Source organism: Salmo salar, chromosome 27 (genome assembly GCF_965601325.2).
Source record: "Salmo salar chromosome 27, fSalSal1, whole genome shotgun sequence".
Classification (NCBI taxonomy): Eukaryota; Metazoa; Chordata; class Actinopteri; order Salmoniformes; family Salmonidae; genus Salmo; species Salmo salar.
Window position 1 is genome coordinate 19,320,951 of NC_138317.1, and position 24,743 is coordinate 19,345,693.

A 24,743-nucleotide genomic window follows, 5' to 3' on the forward strand; every position below is an offset into this window, starting at 1 on the left:
ATCGAGTCGGACCATTTGTCACGTGATCAATTTCGTGCACCTTCTGCCAGTCAAATCATTTGTAGGCAGTTCAGGAAATCAAGAATGATCTGAAACGGGAGGTGACATTAGAATGGTGACTACACATTTTTTTAACTACATATTAGTGAGAAGAGATCACAGTATAGGTCGAACATGGCAGGGGAGACCTTCAAAGCAGTGAGTTGAACTGTTCGTTAAATGTCTTCTTTGCCTTGCCTGCTAGGCTGGCTAGCTAGAAAGCTAGCCGCATATAGCATCAGCAAATTCAAAATCGACATTTAACAGTTTATGCATGTATGGCTTAAATGACAAAAGTAATGACTCGCTTTGTATGTTAATTTTTGCATAGTATACATGTTTATTTACAGATCACACTAGCAAGAGTTCTCATTCCATGAACTACTCTCTCTGACTCCCAGGAAATGAGCATGGCCACACAACGTTAAAGTCCCCTGATGCAATGTATAACCGCCATACTAAAATCAGAGCTCGATGTACAGTCTCGCTAAAAGACATCGTGTGATGTCCCCTAATATTGAGATTGTGGTTTACCCTCCATTATTTATAAGTTGTCACGTGTTTTGTTCAATGCCAAGGAAAGTGTGTGTGTGGCTCTCATTAGGCAGGATTGCGTGGCTGCCTATGGAGGCAGATTAACGAGGGCATGCCCCAAAATAATGTCAATTTTTCTCAACCAGTGACATGAGATTTTTAGGTGAGCGCTGATGCCGCCCTGTGATAAGTGCCCACTTTATCAAAGTCAGGGATGCAAAATATGTATATTGTCCATTCCCAGCGTGCCTCTCCAGGGTGCTGTTGGAGAGAAGAAGCACTCCACCAACATTCCTTTAAAAAAAAAACAAATCTAACATAACTCATGTAGCAGATATATCATATGGTCGAAAGAGTACGTAGCCTAAAGGGTTCAGGAAAAAATGTATGACAAACTTTTAACATCATGCAGGTTTCTCTGATCAAATAGCCTAACCTAAACGGTGCCTAATCAAAAAAATGTTTTAAAGTGTTGACATATCCTAACAGGACAGGTCAAAGTAAAATGGACAATCAGGCTACTCACAACTGCTGTCCAGGAGTTTCATCCCATGGGCTAAATGGTCACGATCAGTGGTTTCAAGTTTGTATCTGTACATTTAGTTATTTATTATTATTATTATTTTTTTTTTACGAGCTGATCATAGCAGAACAAAAGGGGCAGCAGCAATTTATTTTTTTGTCTCGCCTAGGGCGGCAGAACGGCCAGGACCGGCCCTGGGGTGTGTGTGTGTGTGTGTGTGTGTGTGTGTGTGTGTGTGTGCGCGTGCGCGCATGTGGTCAGGGCCCTGGCATAGAGCCTATATCTATTAGTCTGGAAACTGTTTGTCCTGTGAGAGACAGCTAAGGAAAACAACAGCGTGTTCTAGCCTATGGAGCGTGACCTTGATGCAGTCCCCACCACCAGTCTACATGTTGTTGTTCAACTTAACCTAGTAACATGCAGATGTTTTGTTTTTCTCCAGTTTTCTAGGGATGGGATTTCTCAGCAAGTCTACTGTAACTGGCAAAAACAGTGGATTAGTTTAAAGTTGATGCTTCAAAGTGACACTGATTGGTGGTGGTGTTTGTCTTTTTGTAGTTAAGGTTGTGTCATTTGGCCCTGCTGGGAAGATGTCCCCGTCCACAGCTGCAACTGTACAGGTCCTTCAGCTCACAAAGGTACTAAACTAACTAGAATGGCTCCTGTTTCTATAGCGCGAGTCAGCTTGATGTACAAGTACACCCAACTATACATGCTGTTACTTAAATACTAACCTTCTAGAAAGCAACTGCAAGATGGGTGAAGACATGGGCATTTCAGCAACACAGTGTGTGCTGTGCACATTTCTTTCCGCCAGGCCAAGGAAGAGTCAAGGGTTGTTCTGGAAGATGTTTTTGGGTGTGGCGGTGGGTGTTCCCGTGGTGGTGGGAGTCCAGTACGCCCTTGCGGAACCTAGAGAGAGACGGAAGATGAAGATCTTGGTGAAGGGAGTCGGTCGCTTCTGTAGGTGGGTCCCATCATAACAATAATATCACCATCCTTTTTGTAGGTGATCAAATGTTTTGAATAATTTCCTTGGAGTTACACTCAAACCATGTCTTTCTCTGTCTCTACAGGTCTATATGTGTAGGACTCTATATCTCAGTAGATTATTGGTGGACCTCCAATGTGATGTTACGTGGCATGGACAAGGTAAGTTTGACAGAAATATTGGGTGCGTTCCTCTGCCCAGGCATCGCTGAAGCATTCCAGATATTACAACGCCTAAATACGTGAAATACCTATCAGCTAACCACATATGTTATAGCAATCTGGTGCCTGACAGCACAGTCGAAGACGTGGCATGAAACCATTGACGCATGCAACGTCTGAGCAGGGCAATGGCGTGAGTCTGCAACGATCTCAGTAGTTCAGTCAGGACACTCACGTCATCTTCCCCTCCCTGTTTTGCCAGAGCAGCCCATCGTTTGTGGCAGGGATGTCATTGTGCCATCAGAGGGCAGCAGACGGCATGGTGGAGGGAGCGGTGCAGAACGGAGGGATCTACGTTAAACTGGGACAGGGCCTGTGTGCTTTCAACCACCTGCTGCCTCCTGAGTACGTCAAGACACTGCAGGTCCTGGAGGATAAGGCTCTCAACAGGACATACAAGGAGGTGAGACCTGCAGTACTTTGTCTTGTCAAACATTGAAGAACAGTTAATGCTCGGCATCCGACCGTAAGGCGCTACAGAGGGTAGTGCGTACGGCCCAGTACATCACTGGGACTAAGCTTCCTGCCATCCAGGACCAATTATTTATTTATTTTTATTTTTATTTATTTTTTTCACCTTTATTTAACCAGGTAGGCTAGTTGAGAACAAGTTCTCATTTGCAACTGCGACCTGGCCAAGATAAAGCGTAGCAATATCGACACAAACAACAGAGTTACACATGGAATAAACAAAACATACAGTCAATAATACAGTAGAACAAAAGAAAACAAAGTCTATATACAGTGAGTGCAAATGAGGTAAGTTAAGGCAATAAATAGGCCATGGTGGCGAAGAAATTACAATATAGCAATTAAACACTGGAATGGTAGATGTGCAAGTAGAGATACTGGGGTGCAAAGGAGCAAGATAAATAAATACAGTATGGGGATGATTGCAACCAGATTGTATAGCGGAGAAGGTATGGTGGGATTCGAAATGGTCGGTAATCTGTTTAACTTGGCTTTCGAAGACCTTAGAAAGACAGGGTAGTATAGATAAGTCTGTAGCAGTTTGGGTCTAGAGTGTCACCCCCTTTGAAAAGGGGGATGACCGCGGCAGCTTTCCAATCTTTGGGAATCTCAGACGATACGAAAGAGAGGTTGAACAAGCTAGTAATAGGGGATGCAACAATTTCGGCAGATAATTTAAAAAAGAGAGGATCCAGATTGTCTAGCCCGGCTGATTTGTATGGGTCCAGATTTTGCAGCTCTTTCAGAACATTAGCTATCTGGATTTGGGTGAAGGAGAAATGGGGAGGCTTGGCAAGTTACTGTTGGGGGTGCAGGGCTGTGGACCGGGGTAGCCAGGTGGAAAGCATGGCCAGCCGTAGAAAAATGCTTATTGAAATTCTCAATTATAGTGGATTTATCGGTGGTGACAGTGTTTCCTAGCCTCAGAGCAGTGGGCAGCTGGGAGGAGGTGTTCTTATTCTCCATGGACTTTACACTGTCCCAGAACTTTTTTTGAGTTAGTACTACAGGATGCAAATTTCTGTTAGAAAAGCTAAGGCTAGCTTTTTCAAACTGCCTGTGTATATTTGTTCCTAACTTCCCTGAACAGTTGTATATCACAGGGGCTATTCGATGCTAATGCAGAACGCCACAGGATGTTTTTGTGCTGGTCAAGGGCAGACAGGTCTGGAGTGAACCAAGGACTATATCTATTCCTAGTTCTAAATTGAGTGGGGCGTGCTTATTTAAGATGGTGAAGAAGGCACTTTTAAAGAATAGCCAGGCATCTGACGGGATGAGGTCAATGTCATTCCAGGATACCCCTGCCAGGTCGATTAGAAAGGCCTGCTCGCAGAAGTGTTTTAGGGAGCGTTTGAAAGTGATGAGGGGTGGTCGTTTGGTCGCAGACCCATTACGGATGCAGGCAATGAGGCAGTAATCGCTAAGATCTTGATTGAAAACAGCAGAGGTGTATTTGGAGGGCGAGTTAGTTAGGATGACATCTATGAGGGTGCCCGTGTTTACGGATTTGGGGTTGTCCCTGGTAGGTTCATTGATCATTTGTGTGAGATTGAGGGCATCAAGCTTAGATTGTAGGATGGCCGGGGTGTTAAGCATGTCCCAGTTTAGGTCATCTAGTAGCACAAGCTCAGAGGATAGATGGGGGGCAATCAATTCACATATGGTACCGAGGGCACAGCTGGGGGCAGAGGGAGGTCTATAGCAAGCAGCAACAGTGAGACTTGTTTCTGGAAAGGTGCATTTTTAGAAGTAGAAGCTCGAATTGTTTGGGTACAGACTTGGATAGTAATACAGAACTCTGCAGGCTCTTTGCAGTAGATTGCAACACCTAATATACCAGGCGGTGTCAGAGGAAAGCCCCAATAACTGTCAGACTCCAGTCACCCAAGTCATAGACTGTGTTCTCTCTGCAACCACACGGCAAGCGGTACCGGAGCGCCAATTCTAGGACTAAAAAGCTTAACAGCTTCTACCACTCAAGCCATAAGACTGCTGAACAATTAATCAAATGGCCATCCATACAATTTACATTGACACCACCCTCCATTTGTTATTTACACTGCTGCTACTCACTGTTTATTTATGCAGTCATTTCACCCCTACCTACATGTACAAATGACTTAGACTAACCCGTACCCCCACACATTTACTTGGTAATGGTACCCCCTGTATATAGCCTCATTGTTACTTATTATTTTTTACTTAACTCTTTCTTGAACTGCACTGTTGGTTAAGGGCTTGTAAGTAAGGTATGCACCTGTTGTATTCCGTGCATGTGACACAGTTTGATTTTGATTTGATGAGGCTGTAGTGAAAGTGATAGAGCCATGCTTGTAGTTTTGTCACAGCTTTCAATGCCTCTTCACCATTCATAATGTGAGGCTAGAACTAGCCATCTTATAATGAAAAGCGTTGAGGAACATTCTTCCATTAAATGATCTGTCTGGTTCTACCAGGTAGATGCTCTGTTCATAGAAGACTTCAATACGACTCCAGACAAGATGTTTAAGAAGTTTGACTATGAGCCCATCGCAGCAGCCAGTCTGGCTCAGGTCCACAAGGCAGAGCTGCAGGACGGGACTCCTGTTGCTGTCAAAGTGGGTTCAGGTTAACTGTACTACACATTCAGCCACAGAATTAAAAGTATACTGTGAATGATTTACACTAATAAATAGGGGTCACCTCGCCTGGTTAAACCAAACTACAATTTGGTTAAACCAGGCTAGGTGTATCTCTCCTGATTCTGAATAGTAACCACTCTCTTCTCCAGGTGCAGTACATAGACCTCAGGGATCGGTTTGATGGTGACATCAGGACTCTGGAGATCCTACTGGACGTTATAAAGTTTATGCACCCCAGCTTCGGCTTCAGATGGGTCCTCAAGGCAAGGGCTCAAACTTGTCTGCCAACTTGGTCAAAAACTGTGTTTTATTTTATAGGACATTTATCAGATAATACCTGCAGAGCATGATTAGATACAGCCCTAGACATGGTCCCCTAAACTAACCTAATGTTGGCATTCTCTGATGATTTTAGGACTTGAAGGGGACATTAGCTCAGGAGCTGGACTTTGAGAATGAGGCCAGGAACTCTGAGAGATGTGCAGAGGAACTGAAACACTTCAAATTTGTCGTCGTGCCAAAGGTGTACTGGGACCAAACCAGCAAGGTGAGAAACCGAACTATTCACTGCTGAAAATCACGATGGCTGCATTCAAACAGGCAGCCCAATTTTTTTTGTATCTTTTGACCAATCACATCAGATCTTTTTCTGAGCTAATCTGATTGGTCAAAAGACCAATTTGTGAAAAAATATCAGTATTGGGCTGCCTGTCTAAACGCAGCCTTTGATACCTTCTTGACCACTTTTGTATTATTGTACTGTAATAAACAAACCATTTTCCTTTAGAGAGTGTTGACTGCAGAGTTCTGTGAAGGCTGCAAAATCAACAATTTGGAAGAAATCAAAAGACAAGGACTTAGCTTGAGAGATGTAAGTGCCTGTTGTGACACAACCTTTGTCTATGATCATTAGTACTCCGATGAATGTATAAACAGTTCTCTCTGGCTTTTCAGACTGCTGACAAGCTGATCCGAACGTTTGCAGAGCAGATATTTTACACTGGCTTCATCCACGCTGACCCTCACCCTGGCAATGGTAGGTCAGGGGGCATGTTGACAGTTTCTACTGAACTCTTTACATGCTTATTTATTGATTTGTGTAACTTGTACCAGTGCAGTTTACAAGATACTTTTCTTAGAAATGGGTCACGTTGATAATAAATAACTACAGTACAACAATATTTTCTTAAAATGACTTGGTGACCTTGAATGCATGTTCTGTACCATGTCACAGTGCTTGTGAGAAGAGGTCCAGACAAGAAGGCAGAGCTAGTACTGTTGGATCACGGCCTGTATGAATACCTCAGTGAAATGTAAGGTTTATAATATGCCATTTAGCAGACACTTTTATCCAAAGCAACTCACAGTAGTGTGGATACATTTTAGATCCTGCAACGTAATCTGTATATTTTAATGGTTCAACTCTAACCTTTGACCCTGTAGTGACAGGGTAGCTCTGTGTAAACTGTGGAGGTCCATAGTCTTGAGAGACGATGCTGCCATGAAGAGGTACTCCAACAGCCTGGGGGTCAAAGGTGAGAGGACAACTGTCATTTAGGCTTAATAAAGTTCAATTTTAATTCAAACTGATTGATTCATTTAAACAGAAGTCATATGCCTTGAACAAATCCAGTCTCACAACAAAGACCTGCATAAAATATCATGTGTCCTATCAGACTACTTCATCTTCTCTGAGATGCTGCTGCAACGGCCAATCAACATGCGGGAATTGGGCCTGTCCAACATCCTGAGTCGTGAAGAGACAACCTATATGAGGGACATGGCTGTCAATCACTTTGACAACATCATGGTCGTGCTCAAGTCCATGCCACGCCCCATGCTGCTGGTGTTCAGGAACATCAACACGGTCCGCAGCATCAACATCACACTGGGAGCTCCTGTAGACAGATACTGTGTCATGGCTAAGAGGTTAGTAACAGCATCATCACACTGGGAGCTCCTGTAGACAGATACTGTGTCATGGCTAAGAGGTTAGTAGCAGCATCATCACACTGGGAGCTCCTGTAGACAGATACTGTGTCATGGCTAAGAGGTTAGTAGCAGCATCATCATCACACTGGGAGCTCCTGTAGACAGATACTGTGTCATGGCTAAGAGGTTAGTAGCAGCATCATCATCACACTGGGAGCTCCTGTAGACAGATACTGTGTCATGGCTAAGAGGTTAGTAGCAGCATCATCATCACACTGGGAGCTCCTGTAGACAGATACTGTGTCATGGCTAAGAGGTTAGTAGCATCATCATCATCATCACACTGGGAGCTCCTGTAGACAGATACTGTGTCATGGCTAAGAGGTGAACAGACGAGTGTTTCACATGGCAGCAGTTGTAGATGCTTACTAACCTGTTGTCCTGTCTCCAGCGCTGTGCAATGCTGGGGGCGACTCCAGGCAGAAAGGCCGGGAGTTCTTCCCAGGTTCAGGGTGTTGCGATGGGTGCGGGCCACCTGGGAGAGCCTCAAGTTCGAGTGTGCCCTAAGGTAATGAATTATCCTCAACACTATACACTCAGTAACCACGTTTCCATCCACACTTTTATGCAAGTAAAGTCATACAGTATATAAAATAAATTACGACAGCTGTGATTGGAGTTGGACGCTTCGGTGTAATTTTTATAAATAACGACAGATCATTTGTTCGTTCGACGTGGTGGGATCTTTGTCGATGAAATGGCAGTGGAAACACCTTTATGCGAAAATACTGATAACCATATGGAAGTAAACTTGGGAGTCGCCCGATATGGTACACCCATCTAGTAGCAGGTCAGACCCTCCCACCGTACCGGCCTCCAGATCACCCTGTATTCATTGGGGGTATGGAAACATTACATAATTGGTTTCAAGGGACTTAACGGTACAGGCTGTTGGTGGTGGTGTAGGGAATGTTAACACCAGGCTATTGAGTCATGCTGCTTACTGCCGTTACCATAACGCAACATGGATTCGCCGCTTGTTTTTAGCTGATAGGAGTCAAACCCGATGTGGGAGTCTGCTGCAATAACCTGTCCTTTACAAGGACCAACGATTTGTGTGTTCCGAGGTGCCGTTCTGCACGCCACTGTTGTACTGCGCCATTATTTGCCCGTTTTGTGGCCCATCTGTTGGAAACTCATGCGTGCAAAGCCCTGCAGTTTCAGAAGATACTGGAACCAACGATCAAACCACGCTGTAGCATTTGTGTTGCCCGTTCTAATGTTCAAACAGTAACTGGATGCCTGCATTATACCAAGCCATGGCCACATGACTGTGTCTGTAGGCGCTAACCATTTCTGGGAAGGAGGTGGTGTACCTAAATTAACTGGCCAGTATATAGCAGTAGACCTGGCTGGGTAGGTCTTGCTACAAACATTCCCCAGAATACATACAAGTTGGCATTTTTAGTTCCTACAAATTGCCTACATTCCTTACCGTTAACTTCAAATCATTGTATCTTCCCAGGTCTGAGATGGCGATGATGAGTCTGACACGATCCCTGCTGTCTTTGTTGTCTTACTTTAACCTCATATCGCTGGACGAGGAAGTTTACCAATACCTGAAGTAGAGGCCTACAACCCATACCTCAGCTGCATACCTGATACTAGTGACTCCTGTTTAAAGCTCAAGAAATGCAACCCGTTTGACAGGACATGATAGTTGGCAAATGGATAGATGTGCTTCCAAAATGGTGCTATGCATTTCCCACATTTACAGTACATACCAAATCTGCAGATTTATGATGATGTACAATTGTCTTAATCAGTCAGGACAGAAAAAGCAGTAAACACAGCTCCAAGCCAAGGACTCACCAAGTCATGGCATTGAGGAGCACTGTCTCAGTGCTGCCAAGGAATATGTGAACTGACATTAATGCTATTTTATTAAAACACAGAGCCATTTATTTTATTTGACCTTTATTTCACGGCAGTATGTGGAGGTAAACAGCCTGAAAGTGATTCCTTTGAGGTAAGATTCCTGCTGTGACCAGTTACGATTCATATCTGATTGCTCCTTCATTGACTGATGTTTAGGCACTGAGCACATTCAGGCATTTTAACCCTTCTGTTGTGTTCCCGGTCCAAAATGACCACACCATTATAAAATCTAACAAGTTAAGCTTCTATTTGCTATTTATGGCCTGTAGGCTTCATTGAACTGAGCTCATTTGAGTAAAAAAAAGCATGTATGGATTATAACATACTTGGATGAAAGTGCTTTTTAACAAGGACTGACTGTCCTCACCATATAATTTGGTCATTGTGCTGCCACAATGAAGTGTGAGCAAGGCCTCAAAAGTGTCATATACCAGAACTGTGAGAAAAGGTCTATATATTATTGAAACAATGTTGCGATTATGAGAAGGCCAACAGGTATGGTTCCTGTGGAAGCCAAGCAGGTGAGTGCTCAAACACATGCGGGGGTCTGGAAGAGTGTCCATCTGATGAATGGGCATGTGCATAAACTCCATTTTAGGACCGGTCATTTTTGACCGGGAACACCACAGGTGTACAAAAGTTAACACCCCAAATTTAATGAAAATCAATGTATTTTGTGTGGACAAAGTCATGGAACTTGTAAATGGGTCCAATTTGACCAGAACACAGCAGGAGGGTTAACCTTATGTTGCATTACGTGGATAATAGCACATATGACTAAACTGCATACCTGCAGTGAAAGTCATTAATGTTCATTTTAAGGAAATATTGGGTGCGTCGCTCAATCTAATGTATAAAATGCTCCAACTGCGAAAACAAAAGCTTACGCTGCTGAATAAATGACTCTCATAAATATAAAAGGTAAGAGTTTGTCAACTAAATAAAGTGCCCCACCTCCCCTTGGATTTCTTTGGCACTTGTGTAAATGATGTCCATGACAGATTTGTGAGTTACATGTGCGGATCTGAAATTCTTGAGCCTAGAATGCCAAAATGATTAGAACATTTTATAAAGACCCATACAATCCCGAATTTATCATATTTTGTTGAAAAAAATATTCATAAGAAACATGATTAAACAAAATTGACGTTTACGTACAGAAAATAGATACCAAAAAGCCTCCTTTTCATTTAATATAAAAAATGGGGGAAGACCCTGGGTCTCTCATGCTGAGGGGGCGTGGTCAAGGATGCTGCTCTCAGAAATGAGCAGTCACCCTGTCAACTTCAAGAAGATCATCCAAGACCTAAAATGGACAGAGGGATACTTTATTCAAATATCTCAACAGTTATTTGCTCCAAGTTGATATGGACTATAGATTGGATTTAGCTACATTATTAAGATGCATCGGCTTGCAGAGCTAGTTTTGTCAGAGAACTAGGCCAAAGAAGGGACTAATAATAATACTCACTATATCAGAGGTGGTGCCAATCTTCTTGGCCAACTCACTACGCTCCATGGTGCTGAGGTACAGGTACTTGTTGAGCAGCTCTCCATCCAGAATGTTCCGCACCGCGTTCTGGAGCTGCCGCCGGTCAGCATGCAACATCCTGGTGGAACGAGATCCAAAAACGGCATTAGTCTTTACCCAAAGTGTCAAATTTCTAAAAAGCCACTTAATGTTGCCTCAAAGCCTAAAAAGTATTTAAGTGTTGCCAACTTAAGATTTATGGGGAAAATACTGATAACCAACCCAAAAAAGTTCAGTGACTGTATGGCAAGTTACCTGAATGCCTTGGGGTTTAATCCTGCGTGGTGTGGCAGCATTGTGGTAAGAGCGTTTTGCAACATCAGCAATCTGCGGTAGGTCTTCTCCTGCATGGGCAGCAGCAGCCCGAGGCCTCCATCCAGAGTTGCTGGAGGGAGGGAAGAGGATTAGTTACTGCTGAAGCACCTGGAAATCCTCTTTGTAGCTACTAACAACACCATGTTGATCCTTCTGAGAGCAACATACCAAGAGGAGAATTTGATCGCATATACTGAAGGAAGATATCACAACTCTTTATTCACATTACCTACTCCTACCCTGTATCTGTCGATACAAATCACAAAGTCAAAGTCGTGTCCTACCAAACCATGTGATGTGTTTGTTGTCCCAGGCCAGGGTCTTCTTGGTGGCTGTGTCCAGTGCCCCTCGACAGGGCATCCTCCAGAAGGCGTTGACATGAGCTCCCACGTTGAAGTCCGCCCTCCTCAGCAGACGCATGCCTCCGAAACTCTCCTTAGCTTCAGCAGGGCGCAAAGTAACACTTCAGTGATCATGATATGGTGGAACTGCAGTTTGTCATCACACATGACCTCTGTCTTTATTTGATATTCAGGTGTTTGTGGGATAAGTATTACAACATTTGTGGTTAACCTGAGTATTCGATATTCTTCATGCTTGAAAAGAAGTATTACCATGTTTACGTTATAACTCACCTTCAGGCAGATACATGTACACCGACAGATTCTGGTCTCGGTCTGACACTGAAACGTAGAGAAAACAGGTTTATTTTGTGAGGACTAGACATACATAGGCTCTAGCCTGGTAGAGCGTTCTCCTGATTAGCTACCAAAGTTATATAACCTTACCCAGGAATCCCAGCTGGTTGTTATCCACCATAAACTCTACGCTGTAGACCTCCAGAGGCTTGGCGTCCTGGGGAACCAAACACCAAAGCAAAACCATTAAGACAGAGCTCCCCAATTTACATTCAGACGCGGGCTGACTTTTCCTTGAGTGGAAGGTCGGAGGGCCAGAACATAAGTTGTACACTACAAATTGACCGCTAGAATCCCAAACAGATATAGTATGACAAAAACACTATTTCAAACCTTGATTACATTGGGATACGATCACATATGCCTCTCTATTTACATGTGGGAATACATTTCCCAAAATAAAACTGAGCTAATTTCCTGGTGATTTTACAGTCTTATGTACAAGAACTAAAATTATATTCACACACACACACTGAACAAAAATATAAAACATGTAAAAAGTGTTGGTCCCATTTTTCATGAGCTAAAATAAAAGACCCCAGAAATGTTCCATTCGCACAAAAAGCAAATTTCTCTCAAATTCTGTGCACAAATTTCTTCACATCCCTGTTAGTGAGCATTTCTCATTTTCCAAGATAATCCAGCCACCTGACAGGTGTGGCATAACACAAAGCTGATTAAACAGCATAATCATTGTGCTGGGGGAAAAAAGGCCACTCTAAAATGTACAGTTGTGTCACACAACGCCACAGATGTCTCAAATTTTGAGGGAGCGTCCACCAGAGCTGTTGCCAGATAATTTTATGTTAATTTCTCTACCATAAACTGCCTCCAATGTCGTTTTAAAGATCTGGCACTACGTCCAACCGGTCTCACAACCGCAGACCACGTGTAACCACACCAGGTCATGACCTCCACATCCGGTTTCTTCACCTGCGGGATCGTCAGGGGGGGGGGGTGCTGAGGAATATTTCTGTCTTCAATAAAGCCCTTTTTTGGGGAAAAACTAAATGTTGATTGGGGAACCCTGTATTAAGAGAAGAGACTCAAACACTGGCATGAAGAACGAACATGAACGACCCTGATCATTTAAACATCCCCTCCAGCACAGCACTGCTCTCTAGAAGATAAACTCAACACAAGAAACCCTGGGATCCCACATGGGAACACAAGAAAAAAAAACATAGTACTTTCATTCATGAACAGAAACACTCATCTGGGATGTACAGTTAAATCCATAAACAACAAACTAACATGGAACAAAACCCCTCAGAGAATGACAAATCAGAAGAGACTAAATCAGGTGTTACTTGAACACAGTACTTTGAAGTTGACGCTTTCCCTGTGTTACTACTAAAGTAGTTCTGTAGCCTTGCCGTCTTACCGTCTTACCCTGCTAATTAGCGACAACGTCTTACTCTCAGGCTGGTATCTGAGCAGAGAGATGCTCTTCATGACGTCAGCTGCCAGGATAAAGTTCTTGATGCTAAACATCTGGTGGATGTAAAGCTGGGTGTCGATGAAGGCCATGCCTGTCAGGTCATTGTCCTTCAGACTCCACAGAAAGATCTAGACAGAGAGAGGAATAGACAGACACGGTGAGCACAACCAGGACTTTGTCTCAGGATTACGGGAAAGATGGTTGACATACTGTACTTGTGCTCCTTAAAAAAGGGCTTTCTGAACAGTTCTTAAAATAATGGCTAATTCAATAATATCAAAAATACATTAAACTGCAACATGTTGGCCACACAATAAATACAATGTAAATCGGAACAGAATTATATTGAGAGGTGGGTGGGAAATGCATCTAGACAGACATCTGTAGTGGTATAACCAGAGATGGGTCTGTCACCTTCTGTCCGATGGCAGAGACCAAGTATCCGCTGCAGTGACACAGAGCTGTGACCGGTCCCTTCTGCTCCTTCTCATACAGAACCTTGAATTTGTTCTTCGTCAGGGGCTGACCCGGTTCCGGGACCACCTCAATCACATCCAGGATCAGAATCTGGACACAACATTAGAGAGAGAAATAAGTCAACACTCAAATCAACATCGTGATTTCAAATGGCATCGTCTACCAGTCGGTCCTGACCACCTGACCCAACTAGGAAAAACTCTGGACCCCTGCTTTAGACTATAACTTAGAGCATAAAACTTGGGCCTGGAGGTATTCCTGGCTCTAGTCAGTAGTCAGAGTGGTGTTGGTGACTCACCCGGCCCCTACAGGTGACCTCCTCCCCCTGCATGAGACAAGTCCCGGCAGCTATATATCCCTTCAGCCCAGACACCGTCTCCTGACTCCTCAACGCCACAGTCTTCATACACGTCACATGTTCCCACTCCTCCAGGTCAATCCTGACCAATATCACATAGGGAGGGAGGTCACAACAGACACCCAACTGCTGTGGCGTAGATGCTTAAATATAAAATATGCTTCAGATCTATAATGAATATGCCTCATGTTAGAGGCTATGCTCCAGATAGCTACAGTTGTTACCGTGTGTTAGGGATGGCCTCCCAGCTGACAGGAGATATGAGCTGAATGGAGAAATTCTCCTGCTGAGGAGGAATGTAGCGTTCGTCTGAGGAGAACACAGCACCAAGGAATTTTAAAATGGTGGAGGAATGAATAAAGGAACGAAGAAATAAACCAATGAGAAAGTGAAACGCACGGCATGGAGACAGACTGATGCATATACTGGTCCCACCTCTGTCTATGGTCTCAAACTCCTTCTCCTCTCCGGTCATTCTGGGGATGCGAGTGCAGGGGTCCTTCACGCTGGTGCACACTGCATACACCTTGGACTCTACATGGTAGGACACATAGTGAACGGTGCACCTCAGAGGAATCTTCCTGACTGGCCAGGGGGCGTCATACGACAGGTACGTGGGTAGAACACTGATCCTCAGCTCGCCCTGCTTGTTGAAGTAGAGGAAACCTTTAGGGCAGTTGATGTTGTGGAAGGGGGAGAAGGACTCGATTGGTCCGTCGATCGTCATGGGGTGGAGCCTCATCGCCCCCCGTGATGTCACCAGCATCCAGTGAGGGGAGGGGCCACAGATGAACACCTGACACCCAAACCAGAAAACGACACATGAGAACACACAGAACTACAGTAGATATAAAGTCTGTGTGCACAGCAGTACCTCTCCAACATTTATCTTGCAGGGAACCTGAGTATCCAAAAGTGTACCCCTTGTTACCCATGATGTACAGTGCATTCGGAAAGTATTCAGACTTTTATGTTACAGCCTTATTCTAAAATGGATTAAATAGCCCCCCCCCTCATCAATATACACACAATACCCCATAATGAAAAATCAAAAACAGGTTTAAACATTTTTGCAAAATTATAAAAAATAAGAAAAGTAAATATCGCATTTACATAAGTATTCAGACCCTCAGTACTTTGTTGAAGCACCTTTGGCAGCAATTACAGCCTTGAGTCATCTTGTATATGACGCTACAAGCTTGGCACACCTGTATTTGGGAAGTTCCTTCCATTCTTCTCTGCAGATCCTCTCAAGCTCTGTCAGGTTGGATGAGGAGCGTCCCTGCACAGCTATTTTCAGGTCTCCAGAGATGTTCGATCGGGTTCAAGTCAGGGCTTTGGCTGGGCCACTCAAGGACATTGAGACTTGTCCTGAAGCCACTCCTGCATTGTCTTGGCTGTGTGCTTAGGGTCGTTCTCCTGTTGGAAGGTGAACTGTCACCCGAGTCTGAGGTCCTAAGTGCTCTGGACCAGGTTTTCATCAAGAATCTCTCTGTACTTCGCTCCGTTCATCTTTGCCACGATCCTGACTAGTCTCCCAGTCCATGCCGCTGAAAAACATCTGGAAAGTTCCCATCTCCACAGACGAACTCTGGAGCTCTGTCAGAGTGACCATCGGGTTCTTGGTCACTTCTCTGACCAAGGCCCTTCTCCTCCGATAGCTCAGTTTAGCTGGGCGGCCAGCTCTAGGAAGAGTCTCGGTGGTTCCATACTTCTTCCATTTAAGAATGATGGAAGCCACTGTGTTCTTGGGGACCTTCAATGCTGCAGAAACTTTTTGGTACACTTCCTCAGATCTGTGCCTCGACACAATCCTGTCTCGGAGCTCTACGGACAATTCCTTCAACCTCATGGATTGGTTTTTGCTCTGACATGCACTGTCAACCTTATATAGACAGGTGTGTGCCTTTCCAAATCATGTCAAACTGAATTTTACACAGGTGAACTCCAATCAAGTTGTAGAAATGGAAACAGGATGCACCTGAGCTCAATTTCGAATCTCATAGTAAGGGATCTGAATACTGACGTAAATAAGGTATCTGTTTTAAGTGTTTTAAACATTTGCAAACATTTCTAAAAACCTGTTCTTGTTTTGTTTTTATTAGGTAGTGTGTGTAGATGTATGAGGAAAACATTTAATTCATTTCAAAATAAGGCTGTAACGCAACAAAAATGTGGGAAAAGGGTAGGGGTCTGAATACTTTCCGAATGCACTGTGTATATATAGTCTCGTAGGAAAATAACGTCTTACCCCAGAGTAGCCTGAGATATCCTCAAAGTATCTGAACCTGGCCACGCGACCTTTGACCACCGTTGGCCCCTCCTCGCTGAGACCAGCCTGACCCTCCGCCTTCTTATCTTTCTTCACCTTCGACTTCTTCTCCCGGAAGTTGATGTTGTGGGGCATCTGAGACGAGACAGGACAACAGAAGACATACATCATCAGTGTTGAATGGGAGTTTTAGGACTGGTTTCCCAGACACAGATTAATTGGGGCTAGGGGGCAGTATTGAGAATTTTGAAAAAAATATGTGCCCATTTTTAACTGCCTCCTACACCAACTCAGAAGCTAGAATATGAATATTATTGTTCAGGTTTGGATAGAAAACACTCTTGAATTTTCTAAAACTGTTTGAATGGTGTCTGTAAGTATAACAGAACTCATATGGCAGTCAAAACCCTGAGACAAATTCTGACAGGAAGTGGATACCTGATGTGTTGAATTACCTTTAAGCCTATGCCATTGAAACACACAGGGGCTTATTAATTGTTGAGCACTTCCTATGGCTTCCACTAGATGTCACCAGTCTTTAGAAAGTGTTTTGAGTCTTATACTGTGGGAACTGAACGAACAAGAGCCTTGGAACGGTGGTGGCCGATTAGACTCTGGCGCGCGAGTTCATGTTGGGTACTCTCGTTCCAAAACGTTTTAAAAGAGAATGCAATCGTCCGCCTTGAATATTATTCATGTTCTGGTTAAAAAAGGCACTAATGATTTATGCTATACAACGTTTGACATGTTTGAACGAACGTAAATATTTTTTTCCCCCTCGTTTATGAAGACAAGTCCGGCTGGCATAGATCATGTGCTAACACAGAGCTTTTTGGACATAAATTATGAGCTTTTTTTAACAAAACTACATTTGTTATGGACCTGGGATTCCTGGAAGTGACATCTGATGAAGAGAATCAAAGGTAATGGATTATTTCCATAGTATTTTCGATTTTAGATCTCTCCAACATGGCGGTTAGTCTGTATCGCAAAGCGTATTTTTCTGGGCGCAGTGCTCAGATTATTGCAAAGTGTGATTTCCCAGTAAGGTTATTTTTAAATCTGGCAATCCGGTTGCGTTCAAGAGATGTAAATCTATAATTCTTTGAATGACAATATAATATTTTACCAATGTTTTCGAATAGTAATTATTTAATTTCTCGTGCTGCTTGACTGGCGGTTATTGGAGGGAAACGATTTCCTCAACATCAACGCCATAGTAAAACGCTGTTTTTGGATATAAATATGAACTTGATAGAACAAAAAATGCATGTATTGTCTAACATAATGTCCTAGGAGTGTCATCTGATGGAGATTGTCAAAGGTTAGTGCATCATTTTAGCTGGTTTTCTGCTTTTGGTGACGCCTGTCTTTGAATTGACAAAACATTACACACAGCTATTGTCAATGTACTCTCCTAACATAATCTAACTTTATGCTTTTGCCGTAAAGCCTTTTTGAAATCGGACAACGTGGTTAGATTAAGGAGATGTTTATCTTTCAAAGGGTGTAAGATAGTTGTATGTTTGAGAAATTTGAATTATGACATTTAATTGTTTTCAAATTTGGCACTCTTGATATTTCACCTGTTGTTGATAGGGTGTACCAGGGGTGGGACGCTTGCGTCCCACATAGCCCATAGAGGTTAAGCTTATTCCTAAAAGTTGTTGACTTGGCTTGTCCAATGGCCTTGCTCTTCTTACCTTCTTGAAGCGGACCTTCAGGTTGCTCTGAGCCTGCTGCTGGTCATATGGGAACGCTTCATATATCAGAAGCTCCTGTTCAACATGGACCTGGGAAAGAAACGGAACATACAGCCAGATATATCTAAAGCAATTTCCAAAATTTGAATCAATGCTACATATTCCGGTGTTCAATCATTCTACTTTAATACCTGTACTGAAAACTCACCAGCAGGTAGGGTCTGCAGTGGTTGTTGCCGAGCGACACCAGGGCCACCTCTTTGACCAATGGGATCTCCCCCTGTCGTGTCACTTCCTCCTTTTTCCCCTCCCCCTGGGCTGCTGATTGGCCGGCGGAGCTGTCAACCAACACTCTCTGGCCAACAGGGAAGTTCTTGACCAGGAACACCAGTCTCCAGTCAGGTAGCTGGTAGATCTAGAGAACAGGAGGAAGTTGCTTTACTATAGCTCTGTTGCGTAGAAAAAGTTCCCCTGTCGGTTGTGGTGTCACTCATTACTATGGCCACGGAGTTCCTGTGAATTTCTGTTCCCAGGCTTTTATCCAACCTCTAAACAGCACCATAGTATAAATGTTGGCTTTTACCACAGTTAACAAATGTGTAAATTATGTGTAATTATGTAAACTAAATGATTACAATACAATGTGCAATACAATACAGCTATTGTTAATATGATGCTGATAAAGTAGACATTGATCCTGACCTCCATGACACCGTTCTCGCGGACCATCATGCACCAGTGTGTGGGTTCAGCTCGTCCCAACCTCCCCTCGGACCCCCCACCCAGGGCCCCAGAGGAGAGGCGGTAGCCGGGGTGGGACTCGTCTTTGGTGGGGGTGATGCCTGCTGGGTTACAGTCTCCATACAACATCTCCTCCTCATCATCCACTGTGTTACTAAAGAGGAGACATGGGAGAGAGGTTTACTGCTAAACTCTGAGGTGAGACAGTGCCTTCACTGACTACGAAACACTCCCCCAAATTAAAAAAAAGGGTTCATGGGGAATGATGGTATTGCTCTCATTCTTCAGTTTAAAACAATATACTTTATTCAAAAACATCCTACCTGAGGTCCTATATGATTGCCTCTTACCTGAGGTCCTGTAGAATGGTCTCGGTCTCTGATTGGCTCTTGAACATGCTGTCTTGATCCTCAGTGTGACAGGTCTGCTTGTTCTCTGTGGTGAACATCCCGCTGACGTCACGGAAGGCACACAGCGTGATCACACGGGGTTGCTGTAGGGGAGAGAGGGTCACCGGTCCGACAATCCTATTTTTTCACTCATTCATCCATCGGGTTGTGTTGTAATACTGCCTGGCTTAGTTGTGCAGTGCAGGATATGACCAAGACTCACAGCAGCTATGTGGTTTCTGCAGGGCCAGGCTGTAGTGTAATGTGTTGTTATGTAGTGTCGTATCAGTGACTCACAGCAGCTATCTGTGGTTTCTGCAGGGCCAGGCTGTAGTGTAATGTGTTGTTATGTAGTGTCGTATCAGTGACTCACAGCAGCTATGTGGTTTCTGCAGGGCCAGGCTGTAGTGTAATGTGTTGTTATGTAGTGTCGTATCAGTGACTCACAGCAGCTATGTGGTTTCTGCAGGGCCAGGCTGTAGTGTAATGTGTTGTTATGTAGTGTCGTATCAGTGACTCACAGCAGCTATGTGGTTTCTGCAGGGCCAGGCTGTAGTGTAATGTGTTGTTATGTAGTGTCGTATCAGTGACTCACAGCAGCTATGTGGTTTCTGCAGGGCCAGGCTGTAGTGTAATGTGTTGTTATGTAGTGTCGTATCAGTGACTCACAGCAGCTATGTGGTTTCTGCAGGGCCAGGCTGTAGTGTAATGTGTTGTTATGTAGTGTCGTATCAGTGACTCACAGCAGCTATCTGTGGTTTCTGCAGGGCCAGGCTGTAGTGTAATGTGTTGTTATGTAGTGTCGTATCAGTGACTCACAGCAGCTATGTGGTTTCTGCAGGGCCAGGCTGTAGTGTAATGTGTTGTTATGTAGTGTTGTATCAGTGACTCACAGCAGCTATGTGGTTTCTGCAGGGCCAGGCTGTAGTGTAATGTGTTGTTATGTAGTGTCGTATCAGTGACTCACAGCAGCTATCTGTGGTTTCTGCAGGGCCAGGCTGTAGTGTAATGTGTTGTTATGTAGTGTCGTATCAGTGACTCACAGCAGCTATCTGTGGTTTCTGCAGGGCCAGGCTGTAGTGTAATGTGTTGTTATGTAGTGTCGTATCAGTGACTCACAGCAGCTATCTGTGGTTTCTGCAGGGCCAGGCTGTAGTGTAATGTGTTGTTATGTAGTGTCGTATCAGTGACTCACAGCAGCTATGTGGTTTCTGCAGGGCCAGGCTGTAGTGTAATGTGTTGTTATGTAGTGTCGTATCAGTGACTCACAGCAGCTATGTGGTTTCTGCAGGGCCAGGCTGTAGTGTAATGTGTTGTTATGTAGTGTCGTATCAGTGACTCACAGCAGCTATGTGGTTTCTGCAGGGCCAGGCTGTAGTGTAATGTGTTGTTATGTCGTGTCGTATCAGTGACTCACCGCAGCTATCTGTGGTTTCTGCAGGGCCAGGCGGTGGGTCTTGCCCATGTAGGAGTCGGTCTTCAGGACGAACATGGTGACCACTCCGTCGGCCGTCATGATGACCACATAGGGGTCCGCTACGGAGCACTGCACTATGGGAGAACCCAGGTCCACCGGGATGAAGTGCAGCTGGGTCACTGGAAGGAACATCAAATCAAAATGACTTCTAAAGCCCCTTTAGTTGTCACAAAGTGTTTGACAGTCAGTGAAAGAGAGGATGAGTGACGGGTAGGGACACAGAGGATCATGGATTATTTTCTTATTTTATTGAAAGACGGACAGATCTCGCTACCTCCTTCCAGTAGCCGTATGCCCATGGGCGAGACCTGGATGATGTATTTGTTGTCTCCGATGTTCCCAGCGAACACAGTGGGCCCCTGGGTGGCAAAACCACTGGTGTCCAGCTCCATGATCTCCTGGCCCGTCTGCAGGATCTAGAGAACCACACAGGAGGGGTTCCAGTTACCTTCAATTGGCCTCAATCATTACCCTTAACTCAATCAACATTACAGACTCAATCTAAACGTACTGGAGCATTGTAGGAGAGGGAAAAGCTCCCTGTCAGACTGCTGTGTAGAGCGGAGTGTGTCTAGGGGTGCAGTGTGTACTGTACTGTGTAGAGCGGAGTGTGTCTAGGGGTGCAGTGTGTACTGTACTGTGTAGAGCGGAGTGTGTCTAGGGGTGCAGTGTGTACTGTACTGTGTAGAGCGGAGTGTGTCTAGGGGTGCAGTGTGTACTGTACTGTGTAGAGCGGAGTGTGTCTAGGGGTGCAGTGTGTACTGTACTGTGTAGAGCGGAGTGTGTCTAGGGGTGCAGTGTGTACTGTACTGTGTAGAGCGGAGTGTGTCTAGGGGTGCAGTGTGTACTGCACTGTGTAGAGCGGAGTGTGTCTAGGGGTGCAGTGTGTACTGCACTGTGTAGAGCGGAGTGTGTCTAGGGGTGCAGTGTGTACTGTACTGTGTAGAGCAGAGTGTGTCTAGGGGTGCAGTGTGTACTGTACTGCGTAGAGCGGAGTGTGTCTAGGGGTGCAGTGTGTACTGTACTGCGTAGAGCGGAGTGTGTCTAGGGGTGCAGTGTGTACTGTACTGCGTAGAGCGGAGTGTGTCTAGGGGTGCAGTGTGTACTGTACTGCGTAGAGCGGAGTGTGTCTAGGGGTGCAGTGTGTACTGTACTGCGTAGAGCGGAGTGTGTCTAGGGGTGCAGTGTGTACTGTACTGCGTAGAGCGGAGTGTGTCTAGGGGTGCAATGTGTACTGTACTGCGTAGAGCGGAGTGTGTCTAGGGGTGCAGTGTGTACTGTACTGCGTAGAGCGGAGTGTGTCTAGGGGTGCAGTGTGTACTGTACTGCGTAGAGCGGAGTGTGTCTAGGGGTGCAGTGTGTACTGTACTGCGTAGAGCGGAGTGTGTCTAGGGGTGCAGTGTGTACTGTACTGCGTAGAGCGGAGTGTGTCTAGGGGTGCAATGTGTACTGTACTGCGTAGAGCGGAGTGTGTCTAGGGGTGCAGTGTGTACTGTACTGCGTAGAGCGGAGTGTGTCTAGGGGTGCAGTGTGTACTGTACTGCGTAGAGATGTGGTGGGAGGTGTGGGTGTACCATGGTGGAGTCCTCTCTGCTGAGAATCAGGAAGCCATGTTTTTTCTTATCATCCTCCACTGGCGCAGGCTCCGTCTTCTCCTCTTCTTCCTCAGGGGTCTCACCTTCTCCCTCAGCTGCAGGGGGCTTGTCTTTATCTTTGACTTTCTCCTTGACTTTCTCCTTGACCTCATTGGAGATGACAGTCCACATGTCATGGCAACCTGGCAGCTCAAAGGTGGTGACCACCTGGGGTCGGATGCTTCTCTGGGAGGGGCCAGGACAAAAACGATCAATGATCAATAACAGAACAATGACCCCTAGGAGTAAGTGACCACCTGGGGACTGATGCTCCTCTGGGAGGACAAGGGGCCACACAAAACAGTCATCAATAACCACAGAACTATGGCAAGAGGGAATAACTGAATCATCCACTCAAAGCTGACACTGAAAATATAAGCTCTTCACATTGGTCTTTTTATCAGTCTTCACAATGTTCTTTCCATGAATGCATGTATAAGTGTGTCTGGGTGGTTTATAAGCTGCTCCATGGATCTCTGAGGCAGCAGCCCTGGTAAACCCAGAGTGGTTATTCTCTGTAGCACCGTCACTGAACCTGAGGTAGACAGACCTCGCCACCACAGGTCTTAGAACAGTGCATCCACAAGCATGCATTTGCACAGAAATACAAAAGACAGGCTGAGTAGAGTATTAACTAGACTGAGTAGAGTATTAACCAGGCTGAGTAGAGTATTTACCTGAAGCACAGACAGACCTCCATTCTTCCCAAAGCCAGAACACACCACTATCTCCAGGTCAGGTTCTGGGTTGGTCTGGAACTGTGGACACAGAAATACCAGACAGTGCTTAATGTGTTTTACTGTTTGCATAGCAACAGCTTGAGAAAATACCTTGGTAGAGGAATTAGATATTGATCAGCTCTTTCACAAATAGAACACAGGACCGGAAAGACTCTTAAAAAGGTTAGAAACCTCTTTTGCGAGGGTGATCTGGAATGAAAGAAAGTGTTTAAGTACCTCTTCAGAGAGGAAGGCTGGCTCCCCCATGGACGCACCAGCACAAGGTCCGATGTTCAGTATGCTGTCACACACCTGGAAGCAAACATACCAAAACCATATTGTAAAGACTGCAATAACCAAGACTAGAGTAATAGGAATAATGAACTGATGAAGCTTCAACTGGGGTAACAAGGGGTCCTACCTCAAAGGAGTAAGTGGCCAACTGTGTGCCAGACGCCGCCTCGCTCCCGTACACCTCAATTTCATCCACCTCATCAGGCAGTTGGTTCTTACCAGCTGGATACGGGACATGGGAGGAAACACGTCGTTCATAAATATAAGAAGATTATTATAGATGACCTTATCACCTTAGTTAGTTCCATACATTCAGTGCATTCGGAAAGTATTCAGAGCCCTTGACCTTTTCCACATTTTGTTACATTATAGCCTTATTCTAAAACGTATTAAATAAAAAAAGTTACATCTTCAGCAGTCTACACACAATATCCCCAAAATGACAAAGCGAAAACAGGTTTTAGAAATGTTAGCAAATGTATAAAACAATTAAAATAAAAAATTACCTTATTTGCATAAGTATTCAGACCCTTTGCTATGAGACTCGAAATTGATCTCAGGTACATCCCGTTTCCATTGATCATCCTTGAGATGTTTCTACAACTTGGAGTCCCCCTGTGGTAAATTCAATTGATTGTACATGATTTGGAAAGGCTCACTCCTGTCTAGATAAAGTTCCACAGTTGACAGTGCATGTCAGAGCAAAAACCAAGCCATGAGGTCGAAGGAATTGTCCGTAGAGTTCTGAGACAGGATTATGTCTAGGCACAGATCTGGGGGAGGGTACAAAAAAAAAAAAATGTAGGCAGCATTGAATGTCTCCCAAAAACATATTGGCCTTTATCACTCTTCAATGGAAGAAGTTTGCAACCACCAAGACTCTTCCAAGAGCTGGCCCCCCGGCCAAACTGAGCAATTGGGGGAGAAAGAACCCGATGGTCACTATGACAGAGCTCCAGAGTTCCTCTGTGGAGATGGGAGAACCTTCCAGAAGGACAACCATCTATGCAGCACTCCACCAATCAGGCCTTTATGGCAGAGCGGCCAGACTGAAGCCACTCCTCAGTAAAAGGCACATGACAGCCAGCTTGTTTGCCAAAAGGCACCTAAAGACTCTCAGACCATGAGAAACAAGAGTATCTGTTCTGATGAAACCAAGATTGAACTATTTGGCCTGAATGCCAAGTGTCACATCTAGAGGAAACCTGGCACCACCCCTGTGGTGAAGCATGGTGGTGGCAGCGTCATACTGTGGGGATTTTTTTCAGCGGCAGGGACTGGGAGACTAGTCAGGATCGAGGCAAAGATGTACGGAGCAAAGTACAGAGAGATCCTTGATGAAAACCTGCTCCAGAGCGCTCAGGACCTCAGACTGGGGCGAATGTTCACCTTCCAACAGGACAACAACCCTAAGCACATAG

At 44.8% G+C, this 24,743-nt stretch overlaps 2 protein-coding genes across 3 annotated transcripts in view; one reads left to right on the plus strand and one right to left on the minus strand.

The window, feature by feature from the left end:
* On the plus strand, positions 1-9,299 carry LOC106588594 (putative aarF domain-containing protein kinase 5). 2 transcript variants are annotated; one of them, XM_014177749.3, is made up of 15 exons: positions 1-115; positions 1,655-1,734; positions 1,914-2,063; positions 2,173-2,248; positions 2,511-2,711; positions 5,239-5,379; positions 5,553-5,666; positions 5,819-5,950; positions 6,191-6,274; positions 6,358-6,439; positions 6,638-6,716; positions 6,847-6,938; positions 7,080-7,332; positions 7,787-7,903; positions 8,861-9,299. In XM_014177749.3, the coding sequence occupies exons 1-15, from the start codon at positions 113-115 to the stop codon at positions 8,961-8,963; spliced, it is 1,707 nt and encodes a 568-aa protein (XP_014033224.1). In that variant the 5' UTR covers positions 1-112; the 3' UTR covers positions 8,964-9,299. The 2 variants fall into 2 exon arrangements, with proteins under 2 accessions (XP_014033224.1, XP_014033223.1); XM_014177748.3 differs by having other exon boundaries at positions 11-198.
* LOC106588592 (cleavage and polyadenylation specificity factor subunit 1) overlaps positions 9,296-24,743 on the minus strand; it is a 22,510-nt gene continuing 7,062 nt past the window's right edge. Inside the window, exons 14-35 of the mRNA XM_014177742.3 lie at positions 23,450-23,544; positions 23,266-23,340; positions 22,987-23,067; positions 22,250-22,495; positions 20,950-21,091; positions 20,616-20,794; positions 19,160-19,302; positions 18,771-18,963; positions 18,277-18,483; positions 18,069-18,158; positions 16,345-16,500; positions 14,529-14,889; positions 14,318-14,402; positions 14,034-14,175; positions 13,673-13,825; positions 13,210-13,386; positions 11,908-11,974; positions 11,755-11,802; positions 11,404-11,559; positions 11,060-11,189; positions 10,745-10,883; positions 9,296-10,579 (exon numbers count right to left, since the gene is read on the minus strand). Coding sequence (XP_014033217.2) covers positions 10,532-10,579; positions 10,745-10,883; positions 11,060-11,189; positions 11,404-11,559; positions 11,755-11,802; positions 11,908-11,974; positions 13,210-13,386; positions 13,673-13,825; positions 14,034-14,175; positions 14,318-14,402; positions 14,529-14,889; positions 16,345-16,500; positions 18,069-18,158; positions 18,277-18,483; positions 18,771-18,963; positions 19,160-19,302; positions 20,616-20,794; positions 20,950-21,091; positions 22,250-22,495; positions 22,987-23,067; positions 23,266-23,340; positions 23,450-23,544 — 3,113 coding nt within the window. The 3' untranslated portion in view covers positions 9,296-10,531. The remainder of the gene's footprint in view (positions 10,580-10,744; positions 10,884-11,059; positions 11,190-11,403; positions 11,560-11,754; positions 11,803-11,907; positions 11,975-13,209; positions 13,387-13,672; positions 13,826-14,033; positions 14,176-14,317; positions 14,403-14,528; positions 14,890-16,344; positions 16,501-18,068; positions 18,159-18,276; positions 18,484-18,770; positions 18,964-19,159; positions 19,303-20,615; positions 20,795-20,949; positions 21,092-22,249; positions 22,496-22,986; positions 23,068-23,265; positions 23,341-23,449; positions 23,545-24,743) is intronic.

What these genes read in the sequence shown, in the direction of transcription:
- LOC106588594 (XM_014177748.3), top strand. Translation starts at nt 175, where the DNA reads ATGGCAGGGGAGACCTTCAAAGCA. An exon ending in GGAGTCGGTCGCTTCTGTAG is followed by an intron (nt 2,064 to 2,172) that starts GTGGGTCCCATC and finishes CTGTCTCTACAG; the next exon opens with GTCTATATGTGTAGGACTCT. An exon ending in GGACTCCTGTTGCTGTCAAA is followed by an intron (nt 5,380 to 5,552) that starts GTGGGTTCAGGT and finishes TCTCTTCTCCAG; the next exon opens with GTGCAGTACATAGACCTCAG.